We start from the raw sequence: 24,896 nt of genomic DNA, 5'->3' as shown, positions 1-24,896 counted from the left end.
TTAAAGTAAAAAAGTCAAAAGGAAATAAGGCAAATTTAAAATAAATTTCTCACTTTGTTTTGACAGAGTTGTCTTTCTTAAATTAAATGCTTTAGAAATTAGTCATTTTGTTAAAATTAACTCAGAAATTCACAAGTACAACAGAACAAGTAAGATAAAAGTTAAGAGAGCATACATAAAATTTCTCTTAAACTTTAAACGTTTGGCTTAACCATTATGTCAGAGCAAGTGTTGTAGAAGTTGTGACAAAGACAGTAAGTTCATTTCCTGCTGAGTTTTATTTTCCATAATGTGAAATAGCCTTTTCTTATAAACATATAAACAGCATGGAGGAACATGACTATCTACAATGTCTGTACAACTGTTGCTTAACAAAAAAAAAAACAGTGGGGCTATTTTTTTTACTCTGTTCAGTCACTGTTCAATAATTGCTTCAATTGTTGACATTTATCAACCCCTAGTCCACCAAGACGCATACAATATTTGACAAATTCCACACTGCAAATGTGACAAGTGGGTAGAAGCGGTGTGCAGGATTAGTTACATGCCAACTTCATGTCAAATGACCTACTGACTGACCCTGACAACAAATGACCAGTGATAATCAAGGCACTGAAAGTACCTCTGACAATTTGGGGTGAGGATGGGTGAGGTGTGGGGAATGCAAGGCCTTCAACAAATCAAATAGAAATCGGATCCAATACTATTTCCAATCATCTCCCTTACATAGGTGCAGATTTGGCTCTGAGCAAGATTAGGGCACAAAAGGACAAGGGCAGAAGTCAAATAAAGAATTGACCACATTCCAACTTTCCGTTGACTTTAGGATTCAATGCGCTTAGATGCAGGGGTCCACAACTTTTTCCCAAGTGCATGTAACAGACCCTTTAAATTATCTTTGTCGAGCCCTTCCCAAAAAAACAAATGCATCTTGGGTACGAATTTTTTTTCCAGGGTGAAAATGTGTCTGTAAAGTGACCTAACTGACAACTGAAAACTTGTGTTTCTGGTGAATGATGAATCTAAATAAATAAACACACACACGGATGCGCACACGCACGCACGCCATGATAATACTTAAACGTATCTATAAACTTTTTTTATGTAATGGAATACTGCAACACTGTACTATGTATGTATATATATATATATATATATATACACACATATATCGCAGATGCAGCTTGAATTTAATCTAAAATGCTTCATGAATGAAAAGGAAAGACATGTAAGACAAAAGCTTGCGTTATTTGGAGTCATGTTGACAACATGCCCATTTTGCTGCATAATGATCTTTGGCCCCACCCCACAGTTGCGTTCAAGCGTGCGGCGCAGGTCGGATGAACCGGGCCGGCAGCTTGGATGAACCGGGCCGGCAGCTCGGACACTAACGCAATTAATGCCATGTTGCCATTTCCCAAATGGAATGGAGTCTTATGTCAGTCAGAATGTCTTAAATGTAGTCGTCATCAACTGGTTCGCCGGGCGTGTCACAGTGATGGAGGAAAAGAACCACGACTCTCTGAAACACTCCTCTTTTGCTCTGTCGCCGCTCAGAGATCTCCTCGCCAATGGTCTCCATGCAGATGTCGGCCGAAAGCTGACCCTTCCTCCTCGGGGCGTAGATGGTGGCTAACGCACAACAGAACATAGTGAAAGGCCGTGGTTGTTGGGGCTCAAATTTTTGATTCCCCTTTCAAATAGGAGATGTGACACTCACTGCTCTCGTCGTCCTCAAAGTCATAGCGGGCGTAGTTGTTGGGGTTGGCAGCTCTCAGAGTTCTGAGCCATGGGAAGTCTGTTATCATGCTGTAGGGGGCACCATCCAACAGACCTGAGTAAGCAGGACATGGAGGTTAGTTCAAGTCCGTTAAACACAGCAGTACCTAAGTGCAATTACAGAATGGGTAAGGGGTATTATTTGGGGGTCTGCAACCTGCGGCTCCAGAGCCGCATGTGGCTCTTTCATCCATCTGCTGTGACACACTGTGACTTTGGAAAATTATTCAGAACTTTTGTTCAAATTCAAATATAATTTTACTGTCCCAGGTGCTGATGTGCGACATCGGACGCCAACATTTACTGAGCAGTTTCATATGACAGAAAGGTTCGTGGGGGAAGAAAAATGACGTTTAAAGGCTACGCCATAAATGAACTAGTATGTTAACTATGTTACAAATAAGCATAGCTCGAGCCTCAAGGGTGACAGCTTACAAGTGTGTGAAATTGAAGATGAAGTTCACACTACTGATGTGTCGCTATTTGCTGAGGTTTAGCAGCAAAAAAAACAATAAAGTACATATTCTAATGTGCTACTATTTTGTAAATATATTGTATATTTAACATTACTACCGGTAAACGATGTCATCCTTTTTAAAACAAATTGACAGTTGCCGGTCTGCTCCAGACAAGATAAAATGCCGGAACACAAAAGACGACGCAGCAGATGGATAAATGAAGTCCGGTTTTAAAGTGAAGACGACTCAAACACACATCGACTTATTTGAACGTAAGCTTCACCCAAGTGTCTTTTTTTCAGTTAAAATATTTTTTCTACAAGCAGTAAACAATTATGTTCATTGTGGCAGTTGACTTATTTTTGAAATGCAACACGTTTTTGTGGTGGATATGCACAGTAAGTGGCCTTAGAAAGCTGTTTTTTCAACCGGGCATTGACACGATAGTAGAAGACAAAAGAAGGAACGGGAATCCAAAGTGTGTATCAATGTAAGAAGCAAATCTGGTCCTTAAATCATGGATTGGCGCCTCGCTTAACCTTTGTTAAATTACATCTTCGGGGCAAGGAGAGACGTAAAGGTACTTCCATTGGAACATCGAAAAGGACAGCAGCACTGTTTAATGAATTCAACTCCACTTTTTCGAAGTGAGGTCATTGTGCGACTGCAAGTATTGCTGACTGAGTATACCCATTAGGGCTGGGTATCAATTCAGATTTGGAAAAACGATTCGATTTGATTCACTTTGATTTTTGTATTCAGTTAATGTCTTGTACTTTTGTTTTCAACTTTTTACTCTCTATCAGAGCCTCTTATTGTTACATACAGACATGTTACATACATCTTGTTTTCTTTCCTTTGGCTCTTATGGTGTGTTCGCTAAGGCTCAAGACTTAAAAAGGTTTTATTTTCTGTGGTAGATAGCTGAAAGTATTTAGAGTTGCTGATCCCCTGCACTAGACAAATGTGCTGCCTCATCAAATTCCCAATAAGCGAATGTTTGTCCTGTACTGCAGTGAGCTGTACTGGAGTTGCATTCATCGAAGGGTTTCCGAATGTGTTTTACCCTCTAGTGTATAAATGTCTCGGCCCCAGGGATATCTAGGATACTTCTTTACATCTTCTTCTGTCCTGGTGGCCTCTGGGAAGAACTCGTACTTGATTAGCTCTCTGAAAAACAGATGCACAAACATAGTGAATATTCAGGCTACTCAAGCAATTATTGCAACACTTGTGAAATTACAGCTTTTTCGCTTCTTATTGTTTTTCTAGTGTTCCCTATTCGCATACTCACATCATGCATTTGATAGCACAGTTGCGGTCAGACCTTGAGCAAAGGTTTATTTAGGAATGTGGTCCATATCATTGATATTACCTTCTTTAATAAACTCATATCGAAAATACACACGTGAGTTCACACGTTTCTTAAAATTGTGTTTCTCGTCAAAGGACTTGTCCGGCATAGAGGCCACAACTTGGAGCTCAGAAAGGTTTAGAAATTTTTGACTTCCCCTGTGGCCTTTCCCCAGTGGAATGTGTCTGGAAAACGTTCCCAAGGGGAAACCTAACTGGATGGATGAGCCAACTTATCTGGCTCCTCTCGATGTAGATGTGAAAAGAACTGAAATAACCTCAAAAGAACTGAAAGAACCTCATTTGGATGGACAAGCTTCTCAGCCTATCACCATTCAGGCCATTGTAAAAGGGGGAAAATCGCGAGGAGGAGGAATATGCGTCTACATCCGTGACGAATGGTGCCGGGACTCTGTAGTGGTATGCAAGCACTGCTCGCCACTGGCGGCGTTTGTGATCATCAAGTGCCGTCCTTTTTACCTGCCAAGGGAATTTACTGCGATTCTGCTAGTCGCGGTATACATCACGCCTTCCAACATCGAAGGCGACAGGATCGCGGCTCTTAGTGAACTGTACCAGGCTGTCAGTGAACAACAGATGGCGCAACCTGACGGTTTCACCATCTTCGCTGGGGATTGTAATCATGCTAACCTGAAGTCTGTTTTTCCGAGGCTTCACCAGCATGTTAATTTTTCAACACGTGGTGACAGCTTCCTGGACCTGGTCTACTCTACACATAAAGGAGCTTTCAAAGCCGCACCCTCCCCCATCTTGGACTTTCTGACCATATCACTGTTTTGCTTTTGCCCGCATACAGACAAATGGTGAAAGCATCCAGGCCGGTTCGCAAGCGGGTAAGAGTGTGGCCTGAGGGTGCCTCTGATGCGCTTCGAGACTGCTTTGGCACTACTGACTGGGAAATGTTTAAGCAGGCGGCCACTTGCAATGATCGGACGGACATAGAGGAGTATACTGACTCTGTTTCCTCTTACATCACGAAGTGCATTAATGATGTGACCCACTCGAAATTCATCGTCACTCGGGTTAACTGGAAGCCATGGCTGACAGGGGCTGTCCTCAGGCTGCTGAGGCCCAGGGACAAAGCCTTCAGAGCAGGGGATGAGGCTGGCTTGAGGACAGCGAGGGCCGACCTGTCCCGAGGCATCAAGGAAACGAAAAGGGCATTCTCTTGCAAGGTTACCGCCCACTTCAAGGACAGCAGGGACGCACGGATCCTATGGCAGGGCATTCAGACCATCACGGACTACAAGCCCGCGCCGCAGAGCTGTGAGGGCGACATCCGTCTGCTCAACGATCTGAACCGCTTCTTTGCTCGCTTCGACGCTCAGAACAGCACTTGCCCGCTGAAGACCCCGCCCCCTCCACACGAGCAGCCCCTGTGCCTCTCTGCCGATAGCGTGAGGAGGGTGCTTGCCGCTATCAACACCCGTAAGGCGGCGGGCCCTGACAACATCCCAGGTCGAGCGCTGAAGGACTGCGCTGGGGAGCTGACTGGTGTCTTCACGGACATCTTTAACATTTCCCTGCAGCAGGTCATCGTCCCTTCGTGTTTCAAGGCTGCCACCATCGTACCTGTGCCGAAGAAACCTGCTCCGTCCTGCTTCAATGACTACCGCCCCGTGGCACTGACGCCCATCATCATGAAGTGCTTTGAGCGGCTTGTCATGGAGCACATCAGATCCATTCTCCCCCCCACCATGGACCCCTTCCAGTTTGCGTACCGAGCCAAACGGTCCTCTGAGGATGCCATCTGCTCTGCCCTCCACTCGGCCCTCACCCACCTGGAGAGAAGGGACTCGTATGTGAGATTGCTGTTTGTGGACTTCAGTTCTGCCTTCAACACCATTGTGCCACAACGACTCATCTGGAAACTCGACAAGCTAGGCCTCAGTACCTACCTCTGCAACTGGCTACTGGACTTCCTCTGTCAGAGGCCTCAGGTGGTACGTGTTGGCGACAAAATCTCCGCCAGCATCACGCTGAGCATGTGGGCCCCCCAAGGCTGCGTGCTCAGTCCGCTGCTTTTCACCCTGCTGACGCATGACTGCACTGCAACTTACGGTAGCAACCGCGTGCTGAAATATGCCGACGACACGACTCTGGTGGGTCTCATCACCGGGGGCGACGAGACTCAGTACAGGTCGGAGGTCGACCTTCTGGCCACGTGGTGCAGGGACACCAACCTCCTGCTGAACGTCAACAAGACCAAGGAGATTGTTGTTGACTTCCGGAAGGGTCACACCCAACACCTGCCACTGACCATCGACGGTGCTGTGGTGGAGAGAGTGAGCAGCACCAGATTCCTGGGGGTGCACATCAGTGAGGATCTCTCCTGGTCCACCAACACCGCATCACTGGCGAAGAAAGCTCAGCGCCGCCTGTACTTCCTGCGGAAACTCAGGCGAGCAAGTGCTCCTCCGGCCGTCATGACTACATTCTACCGTGGCACCATTGAGAGCGTCCTCTCCAGTTGTATCGCTGTTTGGGGTGGTAGCTGCACTGAATACAACATGAAGGCCCTGCAGCGCATAGTGAACACGGCTGGTAAGATTATTGGTGCTTCACTCCCATCTCTGAAGGGCATTTACACCTCCCATCTCACCCGCAAGGCGACCACGATTGTGAGTGATGTGAGTCACCCCGCTCACTCTTTGTTTGATCTTCTGCCCTCTGGGAAGAGGTACAGGAGCCTGTGCTCCCGCACCACCAGACTCACCAACAGCTTCATACTCCAGGCTGTTAGGATCCTGAACTCTCTCCCCCCTTCTGCGTAGCGTCCTGTACTTTTGCGCTATATTCTGACTGTCTGCTGTATGCACACTTGCTCCATTTTTGCTCGTCTTATTTATTACGTTATTTGTTTATTTATTATTTATTCATCACTCTTATTTATTCATTGTTTGTGCCTTCTTGTTTTTATTTTATTTATTTATTTTGTGTGTGTTGTTTACTTGTATGTATATTGTGTACTATGTCTTGTCACCGTGGGATAGTGGGAACGTAATTTCGATTTCTTTGTGTGTCTTGGCATGTGAAGAAATTGACAATAAAGCAGATTTTGAATTTGACTTCAGAGGAAACTAATTTAGGCCTTTTGTATCCATGATTTTGTCCTTTCAGTCATGCCGAACAGCTCGTGACCATAGGTGAAGGAAGGAACGTGGATTGACTGGTAATTTGAGAGCTTCACCATTCGACTCAGCACTTTCGTCAACATGACAGACCAACGCAGAGTTCCCAGGACTGCAAACGCTGCACCACTACCAGTCGATCTCCCACTTAATTCTTCCCAAAATACCCCAAGAAACTAGAGCTCCTCACCTCAGGGAAGTAACTCATCCCGACATAGTGAGGACACTACCCTTTCCGGAATGAGGAACCATGGTGTCATATTTGGAAGTGCTGATTCTCATTCCAACCACTCTACACAATTGGAACCACTCAAGTACAAGTTGTAGATTGATCAAAATCTCATGCTACCTCAGATAACTAATATCGCCACTGTCTGGCAGAAACCTCGCACTGGCAAAATGACAACTTCACAGTGACTCCAAAAAACACCACCTTATTTTGAGTTCCCAGGAGCCACATTGTTCAAATTCAATTATAGCTTGTATTGCTGTTGCACACTTGCATCAACATTATACCACCTAAAAATATTAACGTGCTTAAAAAAGACCCTGGCATTGATTAAAATAGGACAAACAGAACTCAGCGGCAGCCAGTTCTTCAAAGTCCACGCTCACATGAAGCGGCCAGGGCAAAACACCTGAAACTCCCACCATGAAAAACGACTTTGAAAAGTCACAAAAGCATGACTGTCCCACACAATCGCCATCTTTAAGGTCTAAAGCCATGAGTAATGCAATTCATAACCGACTTACCAATATACGATATTGATGTTAATACGAAATGGCAGCTTACACAGGAGTCTACTACTGAAGCATATTTATTTAAAACAAACAAGCCATGTAGCGAACCTTCCTATCTCCACCCTTCATTGTCTAAAAAATGGTCCCGACGTTAAAAAGAGGCGACTCCCTGGCCGAGGCACTGGCCTCTCCGGCTGGACCTCAACTAAGTTGCGATTAAGAGCATCAGTGTTTGGCAGTGCTCATGTGTTTTTAAGCAATTTTCATCGTTTTAAATTGGCTAAAATTGCATAAAAATTATAGATGAGGTGGAGATGAATTTGTGGAAAAAAAAAAAAAAGTGACCATATTTGGACATAAGCGGTTTCCACCGGACAGCGACGGTATAGAGAAGTAACTGCACTGCTTAAATATTTGTGGAAACATTTAATGTGCTATTTCAAGGAAAAATAAGCAAATTCATTTTGATGAAGAAATGTGCATTGTTACAGCGCCAATTGCGGAATACTGTTGGTTTGTAAAACTTGAAGCTTATTTTATTGGATTCCTTGACCCCAAAACTATAAACATTAACACCAAATTTGTCATTGTAGCAATAACAGATGGGAAGACATGATCTACAGCAGTGGTTCTTAACCGGGGGAATGCTTCCTAGGGGGTGCGAGGATACCCTGGGGGAAATTTACAATTTTTCGGGGATAATGGTGGGGTAACCGAAAAAAGTGAAAAATTCTGGAAATCAAGAAGTCATTGTGTTAATTGGCATTAGGGATAATGCTAATTAAGCCTTATAGCTGTAAAGTAAACCAATTATTATTATAATAATTATTTAGGGTTAGGGGTGCGAGAACTGGTTGGTGAATTGAATGGGGTGCGAACAAGGAAAAAGGTTAAGAACCACTGATCTACAGAGTATTCTTAGCAAATTGGCAAACATTAAAAATTTTTTTATTTCCTATACAAAGTGTGATGTAACTTGTGTTTTAGGATCAATTTATTTGTATGACCCCAAGGTATTTTCATAACAAAGGGAACGTTTGCATCATGACTAAGTCAAAGGCCTATTTTTGAGCTAAGCCTCTATACTAAAAGCGCACAAGTGATCACAAGGGCTTGACCATTGGAGTTTCCATTATGACAACTGTAAAATATCGTGTGACAATCAGCATTTCACATTTTTATATAGTATATTTATATAGCAATAGTCAATCTTGGCAAAACGGCCATATGTTATAGCAACTGCTACCATGACAGGTTCTAGGATTTTGGCTGGATTTAAACTGCAGGTCAGTTCATAATCCACATTCATATCCGAACAGGTTGAATTATTTTTCCGCATTTGGAGGAGGCCCATGTTTCACCTAAAAATAACTGTTTCCATGGATTTTTTAATTTACAATGCCACCGTGCTCATGTGAATTGTGTCACTTGAAAGACAAGGAGAATTGTTTGACTTCCAGCCTTTATCACACCTTTTCAGAATAAATCTGGGATAGTACTCACTGGCTGATGTTGGCTATAGTGTCCATCCAACTGCGAATGCGGACCTTGTTGCGTATATTTGGAGGATTGCTGAACTCATGAACTATAGCGATATGATAGGGATAGGGACCCTGGAAGAGCTGACGTTCCAATGCCACAGAATCAATCTGAAAAGAAGGATGATCCAGTTAAGCATAGAGACTATTTATTCAAGGTATAATACCAGTGCTATTAAACACAGTGGCAAAAAACATACACCGTCCAGAACTACTTAAAGAGGAAGTCAAGTCAAAAATTTGATTAGCAATATGTTCTATGTGCCCTCACAAGTCTAAGTATGGTACTATGATTAATGTTGCAAAGGTGGGATAAAAAATTAAGAACTCGATTACCTGCTGGCTGGTTAGAAGCAACTGTGGCTAAAGGCAAACTATGGCAGGGTTTCTACTTTCTGGACTAAGATTTGACACCTGTGCAGTAGAGCTGCACACGAATGGGTGCTAATCTGTTCACTTGTTTGAGTGGGCATGGTAAATTAATAATTCAATTATAATTTGTGGACTCCAATCCTACATCACCAAAACCGGCAGGACAATCAACTGATATTTACCTGTGAGCTCGATTTTGGCCATTTACAATTACGAAAACAGTATCATCATTTTTAAAAAAGCCGAAAAGCACTGTGTGTTTTTACAAGTACCTATGTTGTGAAAGCAACGTGATGGATGAATCATGCTGCTTGTGCAGCAAACATGACAAATGTTATTTTGCCCTCCCTGAGCGTGTTTTAAGCCGTTTAAAGACACCCCAGTAGGAGTTTACCGTAAAACTAAAGACACAACAAAAATAATTACACTCATTGTACAAGACAATACAAGACAGACTTCATTTTATAAACATTGTCAGTGCTAATATTAATGTAAAAATGCATTGAGAGGGTAACAGAAAATCAGCATCGAGTTTTGGGAGTGATATTCCTTCATATAAGGAATATTCACATACAAACGCTCTGGTAATACATACAGACAGGGAATACAACAATTCTCATAGTCTTTCTAATATGTTAAAAAATGTTTGTTTTTTTACAGTTTGATTTTGTCTTCTACACTTTATCAACAAACCCAATTCCAATTAAGTTAGGACGTTGTGTTTAACAAATAAAATAAAATCCAATCATTTGCACATCAGGTTCAAGCTATATTTAACAGATTATACTACAAAGACAAACTGAAACTTTCTTTTTGAAATAATTTTTTTCACTTTGAATTCAGTGAGAGACAGGTCTAGACTGCAGGCAGGCCACTCTAGTACTTGTTTTTTTACTACAAAGTCACGCTGTTGTAACACATGCCCAAAGTGATTTGGCATTGGGTTGCTGAAATAAGCGTCCATGAAAAAGACATTGCTTGGGATGGCAGCATATGTGTCTCCAAAACTTGTACAGTATGTACCTTTCCACACAACGGGTACTTTCAAAGATGTCTGAGTTGCCCCATACAATCACAGATGCTGGCTTTTGAACTTTGCGTCCATAACAGTCCAGAACTGTTGTTTTTGTCTTTGGTTCGGAGGACACAATTTCCAAAAAACATTTGAAATGTGGACTCGTCAGACCACAGAACACTTCCACTTTACATAACTCGTTCTTAGATGAGCCTGGGCTCAGAAAAGCCAGGGGCGTGTACACTGAGGAACATTGTCCTCAATAAATAAATTATCAGTTAGAACATGAACTTTCTCGTTTTTAAAAGGTAATCCACTAAATACAAGTTGAAAATGTACAAATCATTGTATTCTGTTTTGTTTAACACAGGATCTCAACTTCATTGGAATTGGGTTTGCACACCAAATAAGAAATATAAGAATGTATTTGCATGCATCCACGATGCCATACTGACCCAAATAGGCCAACGCACAGCTGGTATGTGATTTTTTTCTCATTTTTCTTTTAGGTTATATTTACGTAAGTTGAGTTTTGTAAGTTGAATAAATACTAAGTTTTGAACTCAATCAATATTTGTGTTTATTAATCATGATTTTAATATGAATCAAAATATTTGTGATTATGTTTTCCATAGTCACCAGCCCTTGTTCCTTGGCAACAAGATGGTGCCGAAGCAAATTTTTTTTCATACTAGACTGAGCTTTGGTTTGATCACAAACACAGCAAATACACTAGGTGGTTTTTTTGTGAATAACGAAACAAAAACAACAATGACAAAAAAAAAAAAGTTAATAAAGAATGTATTCTGTATAAATAAGTCGCAGTGCATAATGACTGGACTTTGAGATGCCCTGGCATACTGACCTGGTGCATAGGACGCATGTAGATGATGCGGTTGCGCTCAGGAGGCATTCTCAGAATCTGATCCAGGACCTGTTCCATGTTCAGCTTCTTGCATTGTGCATAGTCAAACCTGTTAACAATAGGAGCGCTTTCCACTCGCAGCTGCTTCAACACTCGACATCGGGTAGCTTTACTCAAGGTAAGGGAGACACAAGAGAAAGGAAAATTTGTGATCAATCACAGAAGTCAGAGGGGCACAGTAGAAAAATATCTTTGTGACAGGCAAAAGTAGGTGCATTCATTGTACAGTACTAAACCCTTGCAAGTATTGCTGAATTAAAAATTGTTGGGGTCGGGCAGAATCCTTGTATCTCCAAATCGACCCCAAAAACGTCACGTTTGTTAACATTAGCATTGCATTGTGAAAAAGAGCAAGCCATTTTCAACACTTTAGATTGGTCAATGATTTGTAAAAATAATACCCACACGTGTGGATTGACCAATATGTGACTTATGAAGGTTTGGCCTGACGGCAGTGACATAACATCCATGTTTGTGAAGTACCATGAATGAACATCATCTTGGGACAGTCTTTAAGGACCAGGTCGGTGATACCGCAGTTGGTCAGAGTGATCCCCACCAGGTTCTTACTCTTCAGGGTCAACACCTGAAAGAGTTAAGAGAACAGTTGCTAGTCAACTGCATTTTCATTTGCTACTATGATCATTTGCTTGAGGACATTATACTGACAGAGCAATTATCACTTGACATGTCAGTAAACCTACGGGTGGAAGAGACGACAAACGGTTCGGACCATATATGGACACGTACACGGCTTCGTTTTAAGTGTGTGTGCGCCAGGAAAGCCTCTAAGTTAGCAACATACTAAAAAGCTTTTTATTCAGAATTTCAGTTTATGTTTAACTTATGAACAGCAAAAGACGTGTGTGTATAGCTAGCATAATTTGTTCAAAAGAACCTTAACATACTTTTTTGACCATATTAAAGAAAAGTCAAGTAGGCTTGACTAAAGCTGCAAGTCAGGACCATATTCTGTGTCAAATGTGACACCTAGTGGCGCAACATGATTTACGCTTGGTCAGTACTTTCAAACAAGGATGTTAAAATCGTTTTTTTTTTTTTTTTAAATACGTAAATTAAACATCGTACGATTACTCTTTATGTTGCATTTTTTTGTTTACATGGCAAAACTGTGGGGCGATGAAAAATGGCGGGGACTGATGTTAATGCAGATTTATTTAAACAAGGATGGAAGGTGGAAAACTATTTTTCTAAGCAGTTTCACTTTAGAAAAAATAACTTATACAGCACAGAGAAAAAGCATTTCCCCTTGGCTCAAATTCTTGTTTCCATATTTTCTTCACTTTCAAAACTGAAATCGTCAGAGATAAATATTAAACATGACTCAAGTGAACATAAAATGCATATTTTATACTGTAATTTGTTTTATTAAGGAAAAAATCTATTCAAAGCTACCTGTATTCAAAGCTACATTACCTCCCTTTCCTGCACATTCCTGAAATTAACATTTTTTGTTTCACAACCTGCAGCTTGGGTTTTATTCTTCATTTTGTGTTTTGAAAGTTAAATGGTGAAATAACGTATTTTGAATGAAGGGAACCATTTTCGCCTCACAACGGCGTAATAGAGGCATGGATGGAATGAAAAAATAAAAAAATAAAAAAATTAAAATCAACCTCTACTTGGCGGATTTTACTTATTGTGGGCATTCTTTGGAATGTAGCCCTCACGATAATGAAAAGAGCGCTGTAATCTAAAATTTGCATCTACCATTAACCCATGCTAAGTCATAATTATCGCAATATTTATATGAAAAATCACTTCCAAAATATGTGCAAACTGCCCATCATTGCGCTCCATTCGTAGCCTTGAATTATCAGTGCCATCATAAACTGAAGAATCTGCCACAGTGAAAAGACACAAGAAGTTTAGCATGGGGTTGTGTGTGTGTTTACCTGTATATGGTCATCCTCTGTCACCGGGTCCGAAGTACTGGTTGATTTGTCAGCCATTCTCCTCCTCCTTGTTGCTACCCGAGGCCTGGTTCTTGGAAGATCTGCTCATCCATAAAAACACCAGTGTAAAAAAAAAAAAAGAAACATGGATCTACATCAAGCAACGCGTCCCCTTATCTTATTGGTGGCTTTGACATTTTTAAAAACCATGGTTGAAAATTATCGCAATTTTTTTTTTTTTACCTCAGATAATCTAGATCAGGGGTGTCAAACTCATTTTACCATGGGCCACTTTCTAGTTACGGCTTCCCACAGAGGACTGTTATGACACCCATCCATCCATTTTTCAAACCACTTTTCGCGGGCGTGCGACATCCCAGCAGACATCAGGCATTAGGCGGGGGACACCCTAAACTGGTTGGCAGCCACAGGGCACACATAGACAAACCACCATACACACTCACACTCACGCCTACAGGGAATCAGGAGTGGTCAATTGGCCTACCATGCGTGTCATTGGAATGTGGGAAGGAACCATAGTACCAGGACAAAAGCCACACAGGCAAGGGGAGAACATGCAAACTCCACACAGGAAGGCCAGAGCTGGAATTGAACCCGCAGAATCTGCACTGTGAGACGGACATGCGTGTGCGCCACTGTGCTACGGACGTTATGAAAGTGCCGCCATATAAAGGTTTAACAATCTCATATTAATACATATACATAAATCAATGGATTACAAGTTTCAAAATCAGAAATATTTTCTTCAGTTATTGTTCAAAAGGCTGTAAAAAAAAAAAATTCCCTGTGTCGGACAAAAATAAAGGAATATCTAATCTAATCTAATCTAATCCAATCCAATCCAAAATGACATGGCAGCCTGGATCTGGCCCCCGAGCCTGGAGTTTGACACGTGATCTTGATAGATCTTTTTCAATTGTTCATACTATTACCTGTCTCTGGCATCAGGGATACAGAAGACATACGAGTGCAGGACCGGGTCAAAGGTCGTCTGGGTGGAGAGTTCTCATCACTGGCCAGAGTTCGCTTACAACTTGAACGCTGAGCCACCAGCGTTCGTCTGTGCCTCTGACCAGCTGGTTGTCCTGAAGTCATGTTTTCAACAGAACTTTTGGATTCTCGATGCGCAACACTAGCAGTACCAGGAGTTTGCCTTAATCCAACTTCTCTGGTGCTGCAGTCACCAGTATGTGTTCCAGAGTGGTTTACTGTGCCCCCATTAGTCCTGCCACTTCCAGTATCTCGCCTCTCAGGTCCCTGGGCTGATCCAGGTTCAATTATGTCCACACATTGGGTCAGCGGCCTTTCTGCTGCCCCACTGACACCGGAGCCTTGTACTGTGCCATCCTGCCCTGGCCTCGCTGAGGTCTCCCCTGATTCTGTGTTGACGCCTTTATTGCTAGTCCTCCGACTGTTCTCGGATGCCGCCTTCATGTCAGCCTTTATTTGTTCACTGGTCACCTGACAGCTCTTTTCACAGCGACCCTCTGACGCAGGAGGCTTCACCCGATTTCCCGAGACCAACGCTGATCCAGGCCCATTATTGTTCCGCCGCAGAGGAGTCTTTCCTTTACCTGGAAACACAGATACATTAAGGTTAAAAGTATACTCGAGCACAAATTTTATTGATCAAAGCAATTACCATATCACAATTTTTTGGACTATAAACTCGAAATCTGACCCAAAATGGCCATCCCCTAATCATGTTGATGGCAGCAAACAAGTTGGATTGAATGTTCTGCTTCTAACTACGAAACCCTTTTTATTTTAAGCTTAAGATCACTTAACTAGAACCCTGCATTACATTGTTGACAAAGGTAGAATCCTAGGAAATGATTGCAGCTTTTTGCTGTTGCAAATATTGAACTTTTGTGGCAATTGCCACATGCAAAATAAGGTGTCGGTAATGCATCTTTTGGCAAGAGACAGAAGAAGACTAATAAGAAGGAACAGAAGACAAAGAAAAAGTAGTACTTATCACTGACATATATTAGTTTGCTGACAGCGAGTTTAGCATGCTGCATTTGCCACAACAATGATTATATATTTACTTACAGTACAGAGACAGCGCTTTTAAAAAGTACTAAGGGTTTTAAAAAGTACTAAGTGATATAAGATTGTACACTGGGGCAGGAAGGTGTCTTCTCTTATTGGAGCTCAGTACAGCAATTGAAACAGTATCTCATAATATACAGTTGAACAGGTTAGAAATTTGGGTAGGACTGAATGGAACTGTCCTAAAATGAAGGAAATGAGTTATTTTGTGACCATTGGCAATTTCAAATTTGATAAGATTGCCATGACGTGGGGACCCTCAAGAGTTAGTCCTTGGTCCCCTTTGCACAGGTGTCAAACTCCAGGCCCGGGGGCCAGATACGGCCTGCCACATCATTTTATGTGGCCCGCGAAGACAAATTGCGCATCAAATTCGTGTGTCATTACTAGGATTGCAAATTTTTTAATATTTACCAGTTTTTACTCATCTGATTTGAAAACGAGTTATTTGTCAGTTTGTTTTGTAGCTTTTACTGTATATAATATGGGGTGCTCATACATTTATTTGGGTTGACAGTCATAATGGCCCTCCGTAAAAAGCTATGACTACAATGCGGCCCGTGAAAAAAATGAATTTGACACCCCTGCTGTATAGTATATGCTACCCTTGGGTAATTTTTTTCCAAAACGCCAATGTTAGCTATGATGGCTATGCAGAGGATCCATCCATCCATCCATCCATCCATCCATCCATCCATCCATCCATCCATCCATCCATCCATCCATCCATCCATCCATCCACCCATCCATCCACCCATCCATCCATCCATTTTCTGTACCAGCTATGCTAAATGGTCTTTCATCTGTGTAGTGCTTTTCCACCTGTTAAAGCCATCAAAGCGATTTATCATGGTCAGAATGGCCAGGAATCGTATCTCCAACCTCTGGTTGGGAAACAACCAGTTTACCACGCCACCGACTATTAATGTCCCAAATTACAACAATTCAATTAAGGTGTGTCTAAAACTAATAACTGGACTGAATAACGACATTCAGCAGTCATATCAAATCATTCATTAAAACAGCCTTTTACCAGCTGAAAAACTCATTCAGATTGAAAAGTTGCATGCTTCAACCAGACAAGCAGAAAGTTATGTTTTTATCTTCAATTAACTTAATTGCTGGACTGTAAAGGTCTAACTGAGAAGAGCATCAACCAGCTGCAGCTTATTCAGAAAGCTGCAGCTCGAGTTCTGACAAGAAGAAAGATGAGAACATATCACTCCAGTCCTAAAGACAATACATTGGATCCCAGTCAGGTGTAGTAAATATTTTTTTTTTTTAACTCATGTACTTTCCTTTATTGGTCTATAAATCATTAAATGGCTTAGGTCCGGAATAAATTACAGAAATACTGATGGATACACCAAATCGGGCTCAGAGGTCAGCAGACTTGGGTCAATCGGCGGAGTGCAGTTTAATTTAGATGTAATGCTGCACACAGATTTATTAAACTGTTAACAGGAATCAAGTTTATGCCAAATGTAAATGCTCCCAAAACCAAGTTAAAAGCAACTGTATGATTTTTTCCCTATACTTATGATGGTCTTTTCTAGTGCATTTCACTAATCATTTTTTTCTAAAATCATACATGTTGCACTGTACATTCTTTGGTTATGTCAGTAAAGTATTTAATCTTCACTTTTCTTTCAAATATCTTACTTTTTCCATTTTTTGCTTTTAAATGTCAAATTCTTACATCATTTTTTGTTGCTTTTTCCTTTAAATGTTCTATTTTAACTCGATGAAATACACATGTTGCCTTCTGCATGGATACTACTATACAAATACATTTGCCTTGCCCTGTTTGTGTAACATCAAGAGAAAGTAAAAAAAATGTGCCAAGATACAAGTGACACACGGTTCTTGCTTCAGCCTTGGGTGCAATTTCCAAATGCCTGAAGGTATGATATTCACCTACTCAAACAATTATACAGTACACAAGTATAAAAACCATGGGAATGTCTAGCCATCATGCTGCTCAGGAAGGAGGAGGAAGTTCTCTGACCCAGAATTGAATGCGCTTTGGTCCAATATATATGCATGTGCACCCAAGAACAAAAGAAAAGGCTTTGCATAAATGCTGACTGAAGCTGGTAAGGCTATGTCATTATCTACCAAGAAACAAGTACTGTTGCGACATGAGCTGAAATGCCACTCTGCCAGGATGAAGCAATTATTACAAAAGAAACACAAAAAAAGCCAAACTACAGTTTGAAACTGCAGGGATGAAGAAAGGATATCCAAAACATTTCACCCAGGTCATACACTTTAAAGACAATGGTACCAAATACTGATGAAAGTTTGTGTAAACTTGTGACTTTGAAGTAAGTACTGTAGTGAAAATTTGGCTTAAACATCCTTCTCTCATTATTTTGTCACTCAGCAAAAATAAATAATTTTGGTAATCCTAAATGACCCAAAACACGAAGGGCGCTATTTTGGTTGACTGGCGCCTGTTTGTGATAATAATGGTCAACATTCAAGACCATTTATAGAATCGAACATGACAACCACGCTGAAACAACTGATAAGTAATCTGTATTGTGCAGACACCTTCTGTGCAAGAAATAGGTTGCTGTGAGCAGGAAGTTGCTGGAGTTAGTCTTGAAACGAGGCCTTCCTCCTCCTCCTCACTGTCCGAGTCAGACAGGATTAGTGAGGGCTTGGGAATGGCAACCCCGGGAGGTCTACACTGCCGAACCAAACCACTGGGACCTAGGGAGGACATTACAAGTTACATTTTCCAATACAATTTAAAAGGAAATAAATAAATATACTTATTAGTTAAACTCAACGTGATCAAAAGAACTTGACTGGCAGTAATTATAATTTGGTTTATGCCTAATCCAATGAAAGGCTCCAGACTTAACCTTTCTTTACTAGGGGCACAATGACCACTGTGCAAAAAAGGACAATGTGATGCTGTGGATTTTTATCAATCTGTTGTTGCGAGTGCCTTCCGCCTGGACAAACTGGTGAGGAAGGCATGTTTTGTTGTGGGCGCAAAGCTAATTGATCTGAGGTCTGTGGCAGATCAGCGGGCGTTGGCGTTGTGCATCAAAGACAACCCCAAACACCTACTGTACATCACCGTCACTGGGCGGAGGAGTAGCTTCAGTGACTGTTGACACCATCTTGCTCCACGGAAAGGCTGAGGGGATCTTTTCTCCCCCATGCCGTGAGACTTTTAAAACTCAACGTGGGGGATAGGGGTGCGTTCACGGTCATGATCTTTGGCAAATAATGTTTGTTGTTATTTACATATTGACACTCATCTGCTGATTATTGTTTATTTATTTAGTCATGGGTGTCTAGTGCATCTACTGCAGATTTATTCTCCTCTCTTGTTTTGTTTGTCGTGACCAATGTTTATATTGTCCATTTATCTATCTATTTATTTATGCATTTGATGTTAATCGATCATTAATTTACATTATTTTGCATGTTTGTACAATTTATGTAGCTACGGCATATCTGTTCTTTAACCTGTCACTGTTGGGTGTGGATACAGCTGGTAACTGAATTTCCCCCCGGGATCAATAAAGTCTCCGTCCATCCATCCATCCATCCGACTTAAATATTCATCTCAATCATTTTCACATTATTACTGATAAATGAACTCAAGTACGGAGCGGAAAGTTTTCAGCAACAAAAGAATATTCAAGAATAGTAATTATAGAAAACAAAATCTGCAAATTTGCTAGTTACAATGTTGTAAGTAGATGAAAGTAGTAGTAGCACTGTCTCAAATTTTAGGGCTAGAATACATTAAGGAGTTAGTCTGGGGCCCAAATGACAAGAAAAAGGTGCATTTGAACCTGCTTGCTCTTCATCACCACTAGATAGATGTGGTGAACCAGCTGGATGTCTGGGTCCAGCAGCGCCATCGCGATCTGCTGCCACTGCCATGTCAGCTCCTTCCAACTCAATTTCTGGCTCTGCCCGCATGTTCTCCTCCACATCGTCTATCCCATTGACTTCCAATGGTGCTGTGAGAACAGATTGCATCATGTCATGTTTTCAAGTTTCACTTTTATTGGTACCTTTTGTGAGAACTTAGGGCAGGGGTGTCAAATTCATTTTTGTTGCGGGCCACATTGTAGCTATGGTTTCCCTCGTGGGGCCATTAATGACTATCTTATATTATCGCATACATATCCAGCAACTTTCTAATTCATTTTCAAAGTGGAGTTTTAAAAAATATATTGCAATATCTCACTGTTATTAAAAGGGAAGACAATTTACAATTTTGTTTTTTTAACAAGAAACATTGAGTTGACACAGGAGTCGCCTTTGCGGGCCACATAAAATGATGGCCGGATCTGGTCCCCGACCTTGAGTTTGACACCTGTGACTTAGGGCAATATTCTTGTACATTGAAGTCCTCCTTTTAAATGCACCATTCCAAATATATGTGCATTCTCCTATACAGACACAATCACTGTACGCCGCAAATTAATAAAACACCAAAGACAATTGTTCCACTGACGAGTGCTGGCTACCTTCATATCATAGGAATGTGGATTTTTCCTTCGACTTTGGGAATGTCAGTAAAATCAGTGAAAAAGAAAGCATAATTTAAAATATTTTTTGTCGAGGGTAGTGTTTGTAAAAAAACCTCCGAAGTTGGGGCACTCAAGGTACTAGGGCTGCATTAAATCAAAGTGAGGCATAAGAACATTACCAAAGTGGCATGTAACAGCTTCATTTATTTTCTCTACGTAATGGAGAATGTGGCAGAGACAGACACCTTTGTAAAACTGAAAATCCTGGTTTGAGACTTAACACAGCTCGCCATTAATCTTCCTTCGTAGTACAGTGCACTCCTCAGGACATTGTTAAACTGCTACGTATATGATAACTGCTGCTCCACTTACTGGGAATACTGACTTACCATTGTGCTGCTGCTGATGTCTTTCGATGTTGTAAACAGGTGGCGGTGGTGGAGGAGGAGGAGGAGGCGGAGGAGGAGGGGGGGGGTGGAGGAGGAGGAGGAGGCAGATTGGCCTCGTTGTTGTTGTGGTGATGGTGGTGGTTATTATTGTTGTTGTCATTGTTAGAGTTTTGGTTGCTGACCAGAGCCGAGGACACACCAATACCAGTTCCAGCACTCAGGCCTACTCTGGCACAACCCTGAAAAACACAAGAAACAATGAGCATATGCAATCCATGGGTGTTCAAGGAGACCTAAATGATGACACACATTCAATGTTTATTGTTATTTATTCACCAACTACAGTCATTATTTTTAACAAAAGTAATGCTGCATTTCTAATTACTTGTCAGTAATCTATAATCATTAAAATATATATTTTTGCGCTCATATTTTTTTCAGAATGTAACCAATTGTCAAGTCCTGTGTCTTTGACACGGAAGTCGAATGTCAAGTTTTTGACAAGTCTAGTCATAAGTTATGTAAACAGCAACTAAAGTATTAGAGTATTATTGTAAGTTGAAATGATTGAAGTTCTCATCTCTGCTGAACAGTATATTGTTATAGTGGCTCAGATCTAGGGCGCTAAAACTTTCTCCCAAAAAGGGGAGAAGAAAAATAAATAAATCAACAACTGCACAAGATTACAAATGGTAACATGAAACACAAGAATGCAGTTTCTGAAGAAATTGCATGTGAAGGCTGATAGGCTAAATGGAAACTTGTGAAATGATTTGAATGACAGGGAATGATATACAATGACTGCGAATGAGTTGAACATGTTGAATCAGTTAGAATCTGTCAAAACATCTAGAAATTACAAAAGAAAAATGGGGAAAACAAAATATGGGTATTTTAGGAAGGCATAAGATGAACAGTTTAAAGTTGGAACGGGTTGAATTGGTCAAAAAATGTAGAAATTAGAAGGGAAAAATTAATTACAAAAACTTTCGGGGGGGGTATTTTAATGGGAAAATGTTGATACGTATTTTGGTACGTGGCAATGGGTAACATGAAACAAGTTCAATCTTTCTGCTTTTATGTTCTGTTAATTTTTTGAAAGAATATACAGTATTTGTTAACTATATATATACTGCCATAGTTTGTGTTGTACAGTATATTGACTATTGCAAGCCCAAATTTGCTCTCTGATGAGATAAAGCGGTAAGATTTAGTGAGTGCGAAAATGTATTTCTGAAAGGACCGCATTACCTTTGGTGGTTCTCGAAACATTTGGTCCAGACATATGAACTCTAAACTGGGCACTGCTTCGATGAACTGGGAGAAAGACTCCAGTTTGATAGCGTGACAGCGTACCAGTGTGAGGTCAACAAGTCTGCTCCATCTGGACTGATCTGAGGATATGAAAAAAACGAGTGTTTTACTGGACTAATGAATTCATAGGCCACGTGCATCCATATGTAAGGAAGGTTTCTCAGAGAACCATATGTTTACCTGTAATCCAATGGTGAGGGTTATGAAGGTGGGGACAGTTGTAGATGAGCAGGTATTTTATATTACTAAATACCTCATTCACCACTTTAATGCCGATATCAGTGATGATGCCTGGGTTCTCTACCACATCAGCCAGACCATACTTCACCAGCTCTGAATGACTCATCTTACCTATAGTGGAAGACATAAACTGCTTTCAATTATGTCCAAAACAAAGAACCAATTATACGAACAATATGTGGACAAACGTGGACAAAATTGTTGGTACCACTCTGGTAACGAAAACCCACAGCAGTCGAACTAACAATGCTGCTTATTCGCCATCAGGAGCAGTGAAACCACTGTCGGACAACTTAGGTTACCAATTAGGGCTGTGGACTCGGTCGGATTTTTGCACCGAGTCCGAGTCTGAGTCCGGCCTCTTGACCATGAGTCCGAGTCCGAGTCCGGCTGTCCATTTTTTCTGTTAATTCATGTGACTGCTTAGTCTTTATTCAAGGCTAATTTAGTAATTTAATAACAGTTTTGTGATGGCTTTGTCTTTATTAAACATATAAACGAATACAATAAACAGATACTTTCAAGTTTTAATCATTAATTACACCATTATAGCTCAGACATTTATCTAAACACAAATAATTAGTGACGACCCCTTATTTGGAAAGCGAGAAACCCATGTTGTACGGCGTCAGCACTATGTTGTTTTCAATAAAAACATGAAGAACTCACGTTTGCGTCAGTCAATTTTAATTTTTATAAAGGATTATTCTCATTTGATGTCTTTAAATTCATCCGCATTCTGCCATTGAAGCGGGGTGCATTCAAAGACCAGTCGTACAGACGGAACACTCAATCACTTCACCAAAACGCAACAATATAATTACGTGAGCTCTTTGCATAAACCTCGATGCAAAGAAACTCCTCTTTTTGGGTACAGGCTACAAGGAGTATATATTACAAAGGAGACTTTATACATAATTGTGATCATCATTCATCCATCCATCCATTTTATTTTATTACTCAGGTATTTTCAAAGCAAATTAATATTGTTGCATTTATTAATTTGCTTTAACATGACAGCGCAATATAATTAAAAGCTGACACGATAGCAATGTCAAACGTGTTCATTTAAGAAAAAGCCACACACGTTTTGTGATCAAATCTTTCATAATGAGAATGATTTGAGTGAATTGATTTTACAATTTTTATCCCACCTCCCCACCATCTGTCACTTTGCTTGGGACAAAAGGAGCCTTCAGAACTGAAATTTCTTCTCAATTTCATTCAAATCAATTCACTCAAATCATTCTCGTTATGAAAGATTTGATCACAAAACGTTTCCGTCTGTACGACTGGTCTTTGAATGCACCCCGCTTCAATGGCAGAACGCGGATGAATTTAAAGACATCAAATGAGAATAATCCTTTATAAAAATTAAAATTGACTGACGCAAACGTGAGTTCTTCATGTTTTTATTGAAAACAACATAGTGTTGACGCCGTACGACGCCGTACGACATCGGTTTTTCGCTATAATTCGGTATAATTCGAGGTAGTCCACCCTCACCCAAAGTTAAGGTTTCATGGGAATGTTATTGTCATAATTGTCTGGACCATATATGATAATTGTTTAATGGTAGTTATTGATAGATCTTGAAGATGTCAAGTTATAGGTGCATAAGACTATGTTGTTCATGCATATAGCACGTTCATTGTAAGAGGGGAAGAGATGTGTATTTTGGGCTAACTCAAATTCCGTAGTAGAAAAACCCCGGAAGTGGGATGGGCATTCTGTGTTGTTCTGGTACGCCCTGTGAGTAAGGAATAAAGCAGTTATCATTCACGTCGTTGTCCGACCTATTCTTGCTATCTAAGAACCTGGAAAATAGTAAGGATATAACATATGTCACGGGTCATTACGACGAGTTTGGTGGAGTTTTTACTGCTTCTTCCAACTCCTACCGCGCTGACTGTAACCTGACACTCTCTGGCTGCGTCTTGCCTCTTTTTTTTTATTGTCGGACTCGGTGGACTCGGTCAAAATCAGCACCGAGTCCGATTCCGAGTCCGGCAAAAATGACCGAGTCCGACCGAGTCCGAGTCCGAACCGAGTCCACAGCCCTGTTACCAATCTAAGCCTACCTAACTTGAAAACAATTTCCCTGTAGCGCTTTCACATTATTTTCTGTCTCTACGGTGAACATTGCTACATGCACATTTCATTGATGAGAATTTCATTTTTAATTTCTTCTTTTCAGGTATATCTCTGAATGCCACTTAAAAAATTGCTGACATCATGTTGTCAGAACCATCAACAACAAAAAATGAGAACAAATCAGGGCAAACTCACAGCAAAATGTAAACCTCACCCAAGAAGAGCACAAATCACAATACTCAAATGATATACTTTGAATGATCGATGTAAACAGCGAAGTTGGTTCTTTGATAGGCCCTCATTACTCCATATAGGCATCTGAAATTGGCTCTTAAAACAGTGTTTTCAGTGGAACCCCCCCCCCCCCCAAGTTGTCAGTAACAGTGGCAACAAAAGATGGCTACCCTCTGGCTTCAGTTGTGATTGGCCGATTGTTAGTCCATTCCATCTATGTCCGTGGCTGTAACACGTTACTGTTCATTTTGGACTTGCTTCCTGGTCTATTGTGCTATAAAAAATTTGTATGGTGTCATCAAGTATTACCATGATTTAGATGGCACTCCTAACCATCTGAGGTTTCACATTCGTCCTTTGAGTAAGAGGGGGGACATTTGTTGCTGAAGTGACTGACAAACACAGCCAACCTGTGTACTGTACAGCAATCTCAAACCGGTCCATTACGGTGGAAAAATTTACAAAAACCATGACGGCTGCTCTCCCAAATTTATGTAGACGTGTGTAGACTTGTGCTAATCATAGTCTGAAATACCAGATCGAGACCAGCACTATTTTTTATTTTATTCACGTTTTAAGATTTTCTCTCCTCGTAGTCTTATTGGACAAGAAATGTGACCGATTGTCACCCAAATGTTTGTGTGCATGGATATAATTATCAATGACATTATATTTTGCAATATCAAATATTATATTTTCAGACTGCGATTACGATAATTAGATCCATGTGCACACAACGTTTGGTTCTAATCGGTCTCGCTTATTGTCCAATAAGTGAAGTAATGTTTTTCT

At 40.9% G+C, this 24,896-nt stretch overlaps 1 protein-coding gene across 1 annotated transcript in view; it reads right to left on the bottom strand.

Moving 5' to 3' along the window:
- Nucleotides 1-1,148: 1,148 nt before the first annotated feature.
- The window catches only part of fbxo38 (F-box protein 38), a 40,703-nt gene continuing 16,955 nt past the window's right edge, over nucleotides 1,149-24,896 (bottom strand). The window contains 15 exon segments of the mRNA XM_037261899.1: nucleotides 1,149-1,331; nucleotides 1,373-1,632; nucleotides 1,721-1,834; nucleotides 3,304-3,407; nucleotides 8,987-9,132; nucleotides 11,274-11,440; nucleotides 11,817-11,919; nucleotides 13,250-13,350; nucleotides 14,203-14,844; nucleotides 17,882-18,043; nucleotides 19,147-19,317; nucleotides 20,223-20,295; nucleotides 20,297-20,461; nucleotides 21,474-21,616; nucleotides 21,717-21,887. Of these exon segments, the coding sequence (XP_037117794.1) occupies nucleotides 1,454-1,632; nucleotides 1,721-1,834; nucleotides 3,304-3,407; nucleotides 8,987-9,132; nucleotides 11,274-11,440; nucleotides 11,817-11,919; nucleotides 13,250-13,350; nucleotides 14,203-14,844; nucleotides 17,882-18,043; nucleotides 19,147-19,317; nucleotides 20,223-20,295; nucleotides 20,297-20,461; nucleotides 21,474-21,616; nucleotides 21,717-21,887 (2,441 nt within the window). The 3' untranslated portion in view covers nucleotides 1,149-1,331; nucleotides 1,373-1,453.

The sequence above is a fragment of the Syngnathus acus genome, chromosome 10 (genome assembly GCF_901709675.1).
Source record: "Syngnathus acus chromosome 10, fSynAcu1.2, whole genome shotgun sequence".
Classification (NCBI taxonomy): Eukaryota; Metazoa; Chordata; class Actinopteri; order Syngnathiformes; family Syngnathidae; genus Syngnathus; species Syngnathus acus.
This window is presented reverse-complemented; position numbering and strand designations above follow the sequence as displayed.